Source organism: Salvelinus namaycush, chromosome 30 (assembly GCF_016432855.1).
Source record: "Salvelinus namaycush isolate Seneca chromosome 30, SaNama_1.0, whole genome shotgun sequence".
Classification (NCBI taxonomy): domain Eukaryota; kingdom Metazoa; phylum Chordata; class Actinopteri; order Salmoniformes; family Salmonidae; genus Salvelinus; species Salvelinus namaycush.
The window spans coordinates 2,887,014-2,902,013 of NC_052336.1; the positions used below are offsets into that span (position 1 = coordinate 2,887,014).

A 15,000-nucleotide genomic window follows, 5' to 3' on the forward strand; every position below is an offset into this window, starting at 1 on the left:
GTGCGTGCGTGCGTGCGTGCGTGCGTGCGTGTGCGTGTGCGTGTGTGTGTGCGTGTGTGTGTGTGTATCTCTACTCACGTTGGTTCCTCTGTAGCGGTGCGTTGTTCTTCCAGCTCCTGGGCTTGTTTTAACCAGGGTAGCTTGGCCTCCACAGGAACTGACTCTAGACCAGATATTAAACACACATTGTTAGTCAGCTGCCTTACACTGGGCAGGGTAACTGACTCCAGATCTACCAATTTTCTGATGAAATGCACACATCCACAAGGTTCGCCTAGGATAACACTGCAATGTGTGGAACATCTCTCTCTCTCTGGTTTTACTATCCTTGTGGGGACCAGAACATTTATTTACTATCATTGTGGGGACCAGAACATTTATTTACTATCCTTGTGGGGACCAGAACATTTATTTACTATCCTTGTGGGGACCAGAACATATATTTACTATCCTTGTGGGGACCAGAACATTTATTTACTATCATTGTGGGGACCAGAACATATATTTACTATCCTTGTGGGGACCAGAACATATATTTACTATCCTTGTGGGGACCAGAACATTTATTTACTATCCGTGTGGGGACATTTCTCCAGCCCGCAAGGAAAAATGCTATTTTAGGCTTAGGAATTAAGGTTTAGGGTTACAGTTAGTTAGGGTTAGGGTTAAGGTTAGGGTTAGGTTAAAGGGTTACGGTTAGCGGTTAGGGAAAATAGGATTTTGAATGGGAATCAATTGTTTGGTCCCCACAAGGACAGTAAAACAAATGTGTGTGTGTGTGTGTGTGTGTGTGTGTGTGTGTGTGTGTGTGTGTGTGTGTGTGTGTGTGTGTGTGTGTGCGTGCGTGCGTGCGTGCGTGCGTGCGTGCGTGTGCGTGCGTGCGTGCGCGTGTGTGTAAGAGAGACTGTGTGCGTGGGTGTGCAAGGCCCTGACTGACCCTGACTGACCCTGACTGACCCTGACTAACCCCAGCATGAAAACGACCAAACCAATCACCATACTACTAAATCAGAAGAGAGGGGCGGTTCATTTATGGCAAAGTGGGTGGGGTTATATCCTTCCTGTTTGGCCCTGTCCGGGGGTATCATCGGATGGGGCCACAGTGTCTCCTGACCCCTCCTGTCTCAGCCTCCAGTATTTATGCTGCAGTAGTTTATGTGTCGGGGGGCTAGGGTCAGTTGGTTATATCTGGAGTACTTCTCCTGTCTTATCCAGTGTCCTGTGTGAATTAAAGTATGCTCTCTCTAATTCTCTCCTTCTCTCTTTCTTTCTCTCTCTCGGAGAACCTGAGCCCTAGGACCATACATCAGGACTACCGGGCATGATGACTCCTTGCTGTCCCCAGTCCACCTGGCCTTGCTGCTGTTCCAGTTTCAACTGTTCTGCCTGCGGTTATGGAACCCCTACCTGTCCCAGACCTGCTGCTTTCAACTCTTAATGATCGGCTATGAAAAGCCAACTGACATTTATTACTGATTATTATTTGACCATGCTTGTCATTTATGAACATTTTGAAAATCTTGGCTCTCTCTAATTCTCTCCTTCTCTCTTTCTTTCTCTCTCTCGGAGGACCTGAGCTCTAGGACCATACGTCAGGACTACCGGGCATGATGACTCCTTGCTGTCCCCAGTCCACCTGGCCTTGCTGCTATTCCAGTTTCAACTGTTCTGCCTGCGGTTATGGAACCCCTACCTGTCCCAGACCTGCTGTTTTCAACTCTTAATGATCGGCTATGAAAAGCCAACTGACATTTATTCCTGATTATTATTTGACCATGCTTGTCACTTATGAACATTTTGAACATCTTGGCCATGTTCTGTTATAATCTCCACCCGGCACAGCCAAAAGAGGACTGGCCACCCCTCATAGCCTGGTTCCTCTCTAGGTTTCTTCCTAGGTTTTGGCCTTTCTAGGGAGTTTTTCCTAGCCACCGTGCTTCTACACCTGCATTGCTTGCTGTTTGGGGTTTTAGGCTGGGTTTCTGTACAGCACTTCGAGATATTAGCTGATGTACGAAGGGCTATATAAAATAAACTTGATTTGATTTGATTTACAATACATCTCCTCCTCTCAACCAAATGATCATCCTTACTATTTCACTGGGAGACTTTTAAAAAGCAAATATTTCTCTCAAGTAGCTCCTATTTTCACCCACCATTTACTCCAGATGTCTGCCGCGATGCCAGTTTTGACTCTTTGCCAAAATTACTGAAGCCTGGAGTTCTAGAGCCAAACCCACATCACTGCACACACACTCCACACTCCACACTCCACACTCCACACACAGACTTTCTGATACACCCCCCCCCACACACACACTCCACACTCCACACACAGACTTTCTGATACACCCCCCACACACACTCCACACTCCACACACAGACTTTCTGATACACCCCCCCCCCACACACTCCACACACAGACTTTCTGATACACCCCCCCCCACACACACACTCCACACACAGACTTTCTGATACACCCCCCCCCACACACACACACACACACACACTCCACACTCCACACACAGACTTTCTGATACACCCCCCCCCCCCCCCCCACACACACTCCACACTCCACACACAGACTTTCTGATACACCCCCCCCCCCCCCCCCACACTCCACACACAGACTTTCTGATACACCCCCCCCCCCCACACACACACACTCCACACTCCACACACAGACTTTCTGATACACCCCCCCCCCACACACACACACACGCACACATATACACACCCCAGTGGTCTTTAGTCTCCAGTCCCTCAGCCATATCTAGCTGTGATAATGAAGCCCTATGACTTAGTTAATTGTCTTCTGTGTAAATATTTGCTTGCCAGATTGAGTTTTACTCCTGACTGTATGTAGACGGGGGAGGCTGACAGTATTAGCTGTATATAGACAGGGGGAGGCTGACAGTATTAGCTGTATGTAGGGGGGGGGGGGGGGGGGGGGGGGGGGGCTGACAGTCTTAGCTGTATGTGGATAGGGGGAGGCTGACAGTATTAGCTGTATGTTGACAGGGGGAGGCTGACAGTATTAGCTGTATGTTGACAGGGGGAGGCTGACAGTATCAGCTGTATGTAGACAGGGGGAGGCTGACAGTATTAGCTATATGTCGACATGGCGAGGCTGACAGTATTAGCTGTATGTCGACAGGAGGAGGCTGACAGTCTTAGCTGTATGTCGACAGGGGGAGGCTGACAGTATTAGCTGTATGTGGATAGGGGGAGGCTGACAGTATTAGCTGTATGTTGACAAGGGGAGGCTGACAGTATTAGCTGTATGTCGACAGGGGGAGGTTGACAGTATTAGCTGTATGTTGACAAGGGGAGGCTGACAGTATTAGCTGTATGTAGATAGGGGGAGGCTGACAGTATTAGCTGTATGTTGACAAGGGTAGGCTGACAGTATTAGCTGTATGTCGACAGGGGGAGGCTGACAGTATTAGCTGTATGTTGACAGGGGGAGGCTGTCAATACTAGCTGTATGTCGACAGGGGGAGGCTGACAGTATTAGCTGTATGTAGACAGGGAAGGCTGACAGTACTAGTTGTATGTAGACAGGGTGGGACACACACATAAACACAGACACATTGGATACTGTACCTCTGGGTTTGTGGCATGCGACAGGTACCAGGCAGTCTTCTTTGATATGTGGTTTGAGGGATGTGTTACAGCCACCAGTGTGCTGTCCCCTGTGGTCAATACACAGGACCACTCTGTACCGCAACCCACGGCCACACGTCACTGTGCACTGCAAAACACACACACACACACACACACACACACACACACACACACACACACACACACACACACACACACACACACACACACACACACACACACACACACACACACACACACACACACACACACACACACACACACACACACACACACACACGCACACACACACAGTTACAATAGCACACACTATAACCAACCACCAGTTTATATAAACGTAATACTGACTTTATATAAATTGTATATGTTATATGCACATAAGCTCCTGTTCTTACCACATACAGCCAGTTCATATAGGCTTCATAGCCAGTTCATAGAGGCTTCATAGCCAGTTTACAGAGGCTTGTAGCCAGTGGCAGTGGCTTCAAGTTCTTCTGTGTGCACATCACTGAGAGAGATGACTAGAAACGATTCGGTTGGCTGTTTTATGTGTGGATTAATTGTCGGAGTAGAGGACCTTGTAAATTTCAGGTAAAATAACAACTCAATGTTTATATCCCAGGACTATAACACCTGCTAAACTGTGTATGCGATCAATAAACATTGATTAGATGTTTTCACTTGGTAGCTCACCTGAGACCACTCCATGGCAACCCACTGTGGGCAGGTGAAGCTGTTGCAGCTCTGCTGCGTGATTGGCCGAGGGGAGTGTGTGCACTTCCACTCCTCCACCTGAGTGATCTGTCCGTGGGCGTCGTCCTCAACACACACCACGCTGCGCTCCTGCAGCCCGCCGCTCTCCCCACACGACACTGAACACTCCGTCCAGGGACCCTGCTCCCACCTGGGGAGAAGCAGCAATAAGATGCGTATAACTCTTTATAATGCATTATACAGTGACATAGCATAGGAGTAGCTAACACAGAGCTATAACATGGTTGTGACTATCTGAGACACTTAATTCAGTGACATAGCATAGGCATAACACAGAACACAGGGACATGGAATAGAATGAGATGTATTTGTAACCACACAAAGATGTAGGGAGAATATATATGCTCAGAAGATGTTTGACATGTCCTCTCTGTTACTGACAGTAATAATAATGTCATAGTACTACAGTAGTACAGGCTCTGTGATAGACTAGTGTCCTGTCCAGGGTACTACAGTAGTACAGGCTCTATGATAGACTAGTGTCCTGTCCAGGGTACTACAGGACCTGTGATAGACTAGTGTCCTGTCCAGGGTACTACAGTAGTATAGGACCTGTGATAGACTAGTGTCCTGTCCAGGGTACTACAGTAGTACAGGACCTGTGATAGACTAGTGTCCTGTCCAGGTGGTGTACTACAGTAGTGCAGGCTCTGTGATAGACTAGTGTCCTGTCCAGGGTACTACAGTAGTACAGGACCTGTGATAGACTAGTGTCCTGTCCAGGGGTGTACTACAGTAGTACAGGCTCTGTGATAGACTACTGTCCTGTCCAGGGGGTGTACTACAGTAGTACAGGCTCTGTGATAGACTAGTGTCCTGTCCAGGGGGTGTACTACAGTAGTACAGGCTCTGTGATAGACTAGTGTCCTGTCCAGGGTACTACAGTAGTACAGGCTCTGTGATAGACTAGTGTCCTGTCCAGGGTACTACAGTAGTACAGGCCCTGTGATAGACTAGTGTCCTGTCCAGGGGGTGTACTACAGTAGTACAGGCTCTGTGATAGACTAGTGTCCTGTCCAGGGTACTACAGTAGTACAGGCCCTGTGATAGACTAGTGTCCTGTCCAGGGGGTGTACTACAGTAGTACAGGCTCTGTGATAGACTAGTGTCTTGTCCAGGGGGTGTACTACAGTAGTACAGGCTCTGTGATAGACTAGTGTCCTGTCCAGGGTACTACAGTAGTACAGGACCTGTGATAGACTAGTGTCCTGTCCAGGGTACTACAGTAGTACAGGCTCTGTGATAGACTAGTGTCCTGTCCAGGGTACTACAGTAGTACAGGCTCTGTGATAGACTAGTGTCCTGTCCAGGATACTACAGTAGTACAGGCTCTGTGATAGACTAGTGTCCTGTCCAGGGTACTACAGTAGTACAGGCCCTGTGATAGACTAGTGTCCTGTCCAGGGTACTACAGTAGTACAGGCTATGTGATAGACTAGTGTTCTGTCCAGGGTACTACAGTAGTACAGGCTCTGTGATAGACTAGTGTCCTGTCCAGGGTACTACAGTAGTACAGGCTCTGTGATAGACTAGTGTCCTGTCCAGGGTACTACAGTAGTACAGGCTCTGTGATAGACTAGTGTCCTGTCCAGGGGTGTACTACAGTAGTACAGGCTCTGTGATAGACTAGTGTCCTGTCCAGGGTACTACAGTAGTACAGGCTCTGTGATAGACTAGTGTCCTGTCCAGGGTACTACAGTAGTACAGGCTCTGTGATAGACTAGTGTCCTGTCCAGGGTACTACAGTAGTACAGGCTCTGTGATAGACTATGATGGTCACTCACCGTGGCAGAGGCTGAAAGTGGTCATAAGGCATCACCTCGATGAAGCCATCACTAGAGAGGAGAAAGAGGAAGATAACGCCATGTCACCATGACCATTCAGAGGAACCATGTTTCCTGTACAGCCTTCACATGCACAACCACGACTGGAAACAGAATAGGGTATGTCCCAAATGGCTCCCAATTCTACATGGTGCACTGCTTTTGACCAGGGCCCATAGGGCAACCATTGTGATTGGTACATGTACATGCCTCTCAGGACAGAGGTCCATGTTGCACTCCTTGAGTTTGGGCGTGGGTTTGGTGTTCTCAGGGTAGCTGTTACAGTGGTGCTCTGGGAACACCTGACTGGACCTGATGTCTGTGCACTCTGCTGAGTTCAGCTGGTAACCTGGCAACAGGCAGAAACAATCAAGGTCAGCAATGAATAGGATAGAAAGCAAACATTGGACTAACATTTGGTGGGCAATGGGTTCATTTTGGGCCCTTCAAATGTTTGTCTCAATGTCTGTTTTGGGAAGAAACATGAAACGAAAGCACTAAAACACAGACACATTGGGTCATTCACAATCGGATGCATTGCCTCATAATACAGCATCCAAAATGTAACCAAAATATAAATTGAATGTATGAAATGAAAAACATTGGATAAACGTTTGGTTAATGCTGGGCTAACGTTTTGCTCAATCATATCTCAAGCCTCATCAACGTCTCTCCAGCTTTGACACCTATAAGAGCTGATATGGGTTCAGTCATAAAGCTTTTGCTGGCAACAAGAACAATCTCTATAAGGGCTGATCTGGGTTCAGTGATAAACTTTAACTAATAGTTGGCTTCAACAGTCTCTATAAGAGTTGATCCGGGTTCAGTCAAAGCTGTGGCTGGCAACAAGAACAGTCTCTATAAGGGCTGATCTGGGTTCAGTCATAATGCGTCAGCTAATAGCTGGCTTCAACAGTCTCTATAAGGGCTGATCTGGGTTCAGTCATAAAGCTTTAGCTGGCAACAATAACAATCTCTATAATAGTTATCTGGGTTCAATCATGAACTTTAACTAATAGCTGGCTTCAACAGTCTCTATAAGAGCTGATCCCGGTTCAGTCAAAGCTATTGCTGGCAACAAGAACAATCTCTATAAGAACTATCTGGGTTCAATCATAAACTAACTAATAGTTGGCTTCAACAGTCTCTATAAGAGCTGATCTGGGTTCAGTCACAGCCAATAAGCAACATAAGCGGCTGCTAGGAACTCAGTTGGTTCTCAACTTACTACTGAGAGTTAGAATAGTAGAATACACAAGTTTCCATTTCAAAATGTGGTGGTGCAGCAGAAGTCTTCCACTTGTTATGCAAGTCACTCAATTAACCCATGTCAGATCAAATGTTTTACATTGCTTGGTAAGTCAGTCTAACAAGCCAACTAAACTTTGTAGTAATCAGTAGAATTGCATGAAATGTGTTTTAAAACTGCAATAACTACCTGAGCGCCAAAACATTTGAAATTGAATTGAAATTATCTTTAAATCTGCACATTTTTCTCTCCACCACCAAGACAGGTGCCGCTAAAATGTTTTCACCACAAAGGTTTTTGATCGCTTAGGGTCCCCAAAAGGCTCGGCCTTGTTAGCTAGCAACAACAGTCTCTTTAAGAGCTGATCTGGGGTCCGTCTCACCTCCTCCACAGGTGACAGAGCAGGGGAAGAAGTCAGTCTCTCTCCACTGGTACCTGATTGGTTGATAGAACAGGAACTGGACCATCGTGTCCCTGGGAGCAGCATATTTCACCTGGAGAGAACACACACACTGTTAGACACAGACGCACACTCACACAATCACGTGCACGCACTCACACATCGATATCTAAAGATGTCTAGAGATCTAGACATGTTTAGAAAGATTATTGAGATTTAAGACTCAAACTCAGTCACTGGCCTTAGAACTCAATGTATAAAGTCGTACAACTCAATGTCTGAACAGACTCTGGTGCCAACTAGAACCAACCCAATCCTCATTTTCATACAGAACATTCATCAGAAGAACGTCTCGCAATCAAGCATTTGGACCACACTCCCTTCTAGTATCCCTTTATTTAAATGAATTATTTCAACATTAATAATCACATTGAATAAACAAGGATTTGCTAACATCAGATGAAAGTAGAAGTTATTTTCTAAACTAAACATTTGTGATGTGGGTAATGTGTAGTTCATTTACAGCGCCGGTCCAAATCCTATATTATGTCATTACGTCATTGGTTCCATGTGAAAGACAGTGGAACTCTTTTACCTTTATAGTGCACTCATTTTAAAAGTTGTGGACTAAAAAGGGAAAAGGGCGCCATTTAGCAGGCAGCCTAGGCCTACATACTAGTGTCTGCTATGGAATACACAGAGGGCCTGATTTTCAGACTATGATGATCATGATGAAGATAATGCTAACGCTAATGATGATGATGATGATTAGGAGAGCCATGGCACGCTGTGTTTTATTGCCACAGAAATGGGAGTCGTGTCATGTTTGTGCAATGCTTTGATGACATGGGACATGGGAGAGAGCTTAGGTAGTGTCCCAAATGGAACCCAATCCCCTGCAGCGCACTACTTCAAAGTGCACTAGGTCAAAGGTAGTGCACTACAAAGGGAATAGGGTGTGATTAGGGACGCAAGCTTGCTTTATGGGTGTAATCAGCATCCTGCACTAACATGCAATGTGTATGTATTGGCAAGGGCTTTCTCTACAAAATTGTCATCAATCTGTTCAGTTTTCTGACATGAGTGGATGTAAAAGAATGGTCATTTACAAAAACAATATTGATATGGTTACTCAGATTACAACATCTAAGAACACAAAAAAGACTGTCAGAATCATGAGAGAAATTGAGAAATAACTATTGGATGATGTAGGTAGGCGTTTCCCTTATAAATGATGTACGTAGACGTTTCCCTTATAACTACTGATACAGGATCAGATATATTTGATCCCCCTTATGTTAAAATCATTACTTGAGATGGGTTAATCTGATCCTAGATAGGTAGGTTGGATTAACATTTGCCTCCAGGCCACTGACTCAGCGCCTCTTCCTCGTGTCACCTTGATGATGTAATCGGCTCCCAGAGGTCCTTGTGTCCTGAGCGTCTGTCTGTCTGTCCCTTTCTGGTAGTCCACGGTGGTGTTGCCGATGAGGTAGGAACCGGGAGAGACCAGACTGTGCTCCTCTCTACGACCCTGCAGAGACTGGGTCTCGATTACTGCAGGAGAGAGAGAGAGAACAGAGAATGAGAGGGGGAGAGAGAGATTGAGGGAGAGAAAGGGGGAGAGAGAGAAGAGAGAATGAGAATGAGAAAGGGGGGAAAGATCGAGGGAGAGAGAGACAGACAGAGAGAGAAAGAGACACACACAAAGACATAATGAGGTAAATCTGGATGTATAAAGTCCATCAGCAGTACTCCTCACACCAAGAACAGTTGATAACGGTGTTGATGTAGATCACTAAGAGTGATCTTGTCTGAAACCTGAACACAGAAGACGGTAGTTAAGCTGCTGCAGTAACGTCTAACCTTCAGCTCAGCGAGTTAACACTGTTTGCTGTGTGTGTGTGTGTGTGTGTGTGTGTGTGTGTGTGTGTGTGTGTGTGTGTGTGTGTGTGTGTGTGTGTGTGTGTGTGTGTGTGTGTGTGTGTGTGTGCGTGTGCGCGTGTGCGTGCATGCGCTCACTCTCATGATTCCCACCTATACATGAACGGACCAGTGCCCATATTCATAAAGCGTATCGGAGTAGGAGTGCTGGGATTAGTTTGTCCTTTTAGATCACAATGTATAAGATTTATATGGGCAACGGGGACCTGATCCTAGATCAGCCCTCCTACTCTTAGACGCTTTATGAATATGGACCCAATACACCAAGGCTAAGATAAAGGTCACAATGATAACAGTTTAATATTAAAAAGATTTAACAATAGAGACTTCATCATCTCCAATGACAGTCATTGATGTGTGACTCTTTGAATGTCTATTGGCCAAATGACTGAGTGGGTGTAAGAAAATAAACAGTGAATTTTATAGAGTAATTTCTCGTAGAGACAATCATATTCAGCTGTCCCACGGCACAGCACCGGCCGTTCTTCTTGTCATCCCCCTCTCTCTCTCTTTATTTGTCTTTCTCTAACATATGTGTTTCTCACAAAATCTTTTATGAGGGGGAAGATTCAAACGTCTTCCCAAAACAATGATTTACATTAGAGATGAATGGAATCACTAACATTTCAACAAACTCTCAATTCACCTTCAACAATGTTTCTGTAAAGGCCCAGGTGTGTGTAATGTATTTTCAACATCAATTATACAGTACATCACAAACGACAATGTGGAATTTCACAACTTGAAATAATTAACCACAACATAGCCCTTTGCCATATCACAAAAATAAGCCATTTGTAAGCCAAATAGCCTTTTAAGAAAGGCCCCAAGGTGAAAATATGATCCCACTTCTCTCAAACCGCTCCTAACAATATTTCGTTTCAGTGGAGTTTGTGAACTTGAAGCTGGGTTCCAGAGGCTTTACATTTCTCATATCAGCTTTTCCTCTGCTCTCCTTTACTGGGTTTTACTCTGCTCTCCTTTACTGGGTTTTCCTCTGCTCTCCTTAACCGGGTTTTACTCTGCTCTCCTTTACTGGGTTTTCCTCTGCTCTCCTTTACTGGGTTTTCCTCTGCTCTCCTTTACTGGGTTTTACTCTGCTCTCCTTAACCGGGTTTTACTCTGCTCTCCTTTACTGGGTTTTCCTCTGCTCTCCTTTACTGGGTTTTCCTCTGCTCTCCTTTACCGGGTTTTACTCTGCTCTCCTTTACCGGGTTTTACTCTGCTCTCCTTTACTGGGTTTTTCTCTGCTCTCCTTTACTGGGTTTTCCTCTACTCTCCTTTACTGGGTTTTACTCTGCTCTCCTTTACTGGGTTTTCCTCTGCTCTCCTTTACCGGGTTTTACTCTGCTCTCCTTTACCAGGTTTTACTCTGCTCTCCTTTACTGGGTTTTCCTCTGCTCTCCTTTACTGGGTTTTACTCTGCTCTCCTTTACCGGGTTTTACTCTGCTCTCCTTTACCGGGTTTTACTCTGCTCTCCTTTACCGGGTTTTCCTCTGCTCTCCTTTACTGGGTTTTCCTCTGCTCTCCTTTACCGGGTTTTACTCTGCTCTCCTTTACCGGGTTTTACTCTGCTCTCCTTTACCGGGTTTTACTCTGCTCTCCTTTACTGGGTTTTCCTCTGCTCTCCTTTACTGGGTTTTCCTCTACTCTCCTTTACTGGGTTTTCCTCTGCTCTCCTTTACTGGCTTTTCCTCTACTCTCCTTTACTGGGTTTTACTCTGCTCTCCTTAACCGGGTTTTACTCTGCTCTCCTTAACCGGGTTTTACTCTGCTCTCCTTTACCGGGTTTTACTCTGCTCTCCTTTACTGGGTTTTCCTCTGCTCTCCTTTACCAGGTTTTACTCTGCTCTCCTTTACTGGGTTTTACTCTGCTCTCCTTTACCGGGTTTTACTCTGCTCTCCTTTACCGGGTTTTACTCTGCTCTCCTTTACCGGGTTTTACTCTGCTCTCCTTTACCGGGTTTTACTCTGCTCTCCTTTACCAGGTTTTACTCTGCTCTCCTTTACTGGGTTTTCCTCTGCTCTCCTTTACTGGGTTTTCCTCTGCTCTCCTTTACCAGGTTTTACTCTGCTCTCCTTTACCAGGTTTTACTCTGCTCTCCTTTACTGGGTTTTCCTCTGCTCTCCTTTACTGGGTTTTCCTCTGCTCTCCTTTACTGGGTTTTCCTCTGCTCTCCTTTACCGGGTTTTACTCTGCTCTCCTTAACCGGGTTTTACTCTGCTCTCCTTTACCGGGTTTTACTCTGCTCTCCTTTACTGGGTTTTCCTCTGCTCTCCTTTACCGGGTTTTACTCTGCTCTCCTTTACCGGGTTTTACTCTGCTCTCCTTTACCGGGTTTTACTCTGCTCTCCTTTACCAGGTTTTACTCTGCTCTCCTTTACCGGGTTTTCCTCTGCTCTCCTTTACCGGGTTTTACTCTGCTCTCCTTTACCGGGTTTTACTCTGCTCTCCTTTACCGGGTTTTACTCTGCTCTCCTTTACTGGGTTTTACTCTGCTCTCCTTTACCAGGTTTTACTCTGCTCTCCTTTACCAGGTTTTACTCTGCTCTCCTTTACCGGGTTTTACTCTGCTCTCCTTTACCGGGTTTTACTCTGCTCTCCTTTACCGGGTTTTCCTCTGCTCTCCTTTACCGGGTTTTACTCTGCTCTCCTTTACCGGGTTTTACTCTGCTCTCCTTTACCGGGTTTTCCTCTGCTCTCCTTTACCGGGTTTTACTCTGCTCTCCTTTACCGGGTTTTACTCTGCTCTCCTTTACCGGGTTTTACTCTGCTCTCCTTTACTGGGTTTTACTCTGCTCTCCTTTACCAGGTTTTACTCTGCTCTCCTTTACCAGGTTTTACTCTGCTCTCCTTTACCGGGTTTTACTCTGCTCTCCTTTACTGGGTTTTACTCTGCTCTCCTTTACCGGGTTTTACTCTGCTCTCCTATACCGGGTTTTACTCTGCTCTCCTTTACTGTTTTTTTTTCCAAAAGTTCTGCTTTTTTACGTCACTGTTGATTTCCTTCTCCACGTCGGCCTTGCTAGTCTCCTGATAGTTGATAAACGATCTGTTAAAGTAATTCGAAGGTCACTCCAAACCCTTGTTTTGAAACATCTGACAAAACACACATCCACTTAAACATGTGGAGTTGTAGGGGTGTATTATGATGTTGGCCACCAACGAGGCAGCTGGAGTTAGCCATGTCTCCTGTGGAATCAGAGACACACACGCACGCATGCACATGCGCACACACACACACACACACACACACACACAGTGCTCAGACATACACTTGAAGCAGTCTTGCACACATGCACAGAGCGCTCTCACATACACATACACACACACACACACGCTCACACATTGGAAATACATCCCATAAATCTGAAATGCATGAGCTCCCAACACAAGCCAACAGAGAGGAGAGGAGAGAACTCTGTCTCTCTCTTTTTCTCTCCCTCCCTCTATCAGCCCTGCTTTTTAGGTCCTCATTGGAACATTCTGGAATCTCTGAACATTCTTGAATGGCAAAGCATGACGTGTGTGAGTGTGTGTGTGTTTTTCTTCGCAATTGTGTGTGCATGTCTGCGTCTCTACCTGCAAGTGTGTGTTTGAGTTTCTACTTGCCTGTGTGTGTGTGTGTGTGTGTGTGTGTGCACATATCAGAGTGGCTCGTGGTCAGTATGGTATGTGATTCTCACAGTGCTGGGCAGAGTTAGACATAACGTGATGACTTCCTCTATAAATCACTAGCACTGATCAGCTGCCAGAAGAACATTTGTTAGCCCAGATGTTTAGAGAGAAAGAGAGACCAAGAGAAAGTGTGTGTGGTTGTTTGTGTGTGAGTGTGTGTTTGTGTGCAGGTTGGACAGGCCCCTTGAACAGTGAAGTACTCACCTATGACATCAGGTCCCTTGGAGCTGACTCTCAAACTCCTACTTCCCAAGGGGACTTCCAGCACTGTCTTCACAGCTGTAGGACAAAGGAGATTGTATTTAGACTACTCAACAAATCCCAAAATGTCTCCACAATACCCGAAATGTCCTCACAATACACCACGATGTCAGCACAATACATCAAATGTCCCAAACTACACCAAATACCAGTTTGTTTCCACATTAAACCAAAATATATATCCAAAATACACCAAAATATACTCACAATGCACCAAATTCCTGAATACATACAATTGCCACAGTATACTTAAAATGTCAGCACAATACACAGAAATGTCTCCACAATACCAAAAATGTCCTCAGAATACATAAGACACTCTTAGAATACGATACACTAAATGTCCTAAAAAAATACACGCTTAGTTAATCTGGAATTAGATACGGCAGATGCAGACGTAATTAACAGATGGTCTCTCAACACGACACGTCATTTCTGAGAGTGGAACAATTGTCCACTAAGCTGTTGGGTAGATGGCACTCTCACAAGTTCTTGTTGCAGGTGTGGGAATAATGTGACAACTTTAAAGTAAAGACATCCCACACACAGCTCTTCCTCGTATCACTTATTTTATTAAAGCTGACGTGTCTTCCTCTTCGTCAGAGCTTTTGCTGAAGGCCAACAGGCTGACACGTAAGCTTTAATAAGGTGAGAAAATTAAAACGCTTGAAGTGATAGGAGCAAGAGCACTCTGCAGGTTTCTTTTCCTTTTTAGAGTAAACAAATGAAGCAATCTTTTCCTGTTCTTATTATCGAGCTGGCGTTACTGTTTCCTCCCCGTTTCAGTTGATTTGTACAATGAACTCCTTTTGGCTTCAGATCTCACCATGAACATGAACATCAGTAAATAAAGTTGGGCCGGTCCTAAATGGTACCCTATTCCCTATATAGTGCACTACCTTTGACGGGGTCCCCATAGGGCTCTGTCATGTAGGGAATAAGGTGCCCTTTTGGGACACAGACAGCGTGTAGGAGTTCTACTTCAGTTGGCAGATCATACTGACCTTCAATGTCTTATCAACGAAGGGGGTTGGTGGGGCCAAAGGAACGTGTGCTGAAACAAGTCAAACTGTTGAAACACTTCCAGCAACCACTTAAGCACACAATCGATGTAAAAAAAAATATATGACAACTAATTTTATGAGGTCAAATAGAACTGTGTTGAAACTATTTGGTTTCAAAGTGGAATGAAATAACGTATCTGTGATGTCTCTCGAGAAGTCACAGTGTTGAAAAACCTGG

At 45.4% G+C, this 15,000-nt stretch overlaps 1 protein-coding gene across 1 annotated transcript in view; it reads right to left on the minus strand.

Moving 5' to 3' along the window:
* Positions 1-15,000, minus strand: part of LOC120024767 (ADAMTS-like protein 3) — a 105,267-nt gene that overhangs the window by 73,262 nt on the left and 17,005 nt on the right. Inside the window, exons 3-10 of the mRNA XM_038969052.1 lie at positions 13,702-13,776; positions 9,273-9,430; positions 7,856-7,967; positions 6,435-6,573; positions 6,186-6,236; positions 4,321-4,531; positions 3,607-3,754; positions 79-163 (exon numbers count right to left, since the gene is read on the minus strand). Of these exons, the coding sequence (XP_038824980.1) occupies positions 79-163; positions 3,607-3,754; positions 4,321-4,531; positions 6,186-6,236; positions 6,435-6,573; positions 7,856-7,967; positions 9,273-9,430; positions 13,702-13,776 (979 nt within the window). The remainder of the gene's footprint in view (positions 1-78; positions 164-3,606; positions 3,755-4,320; positions 4,532-6,185; positions 6,237-6,434; positions 6,574-7,855; positions 7,968-9,272; positions 9,431-13,701; positions 13,777-15,000) is intronic.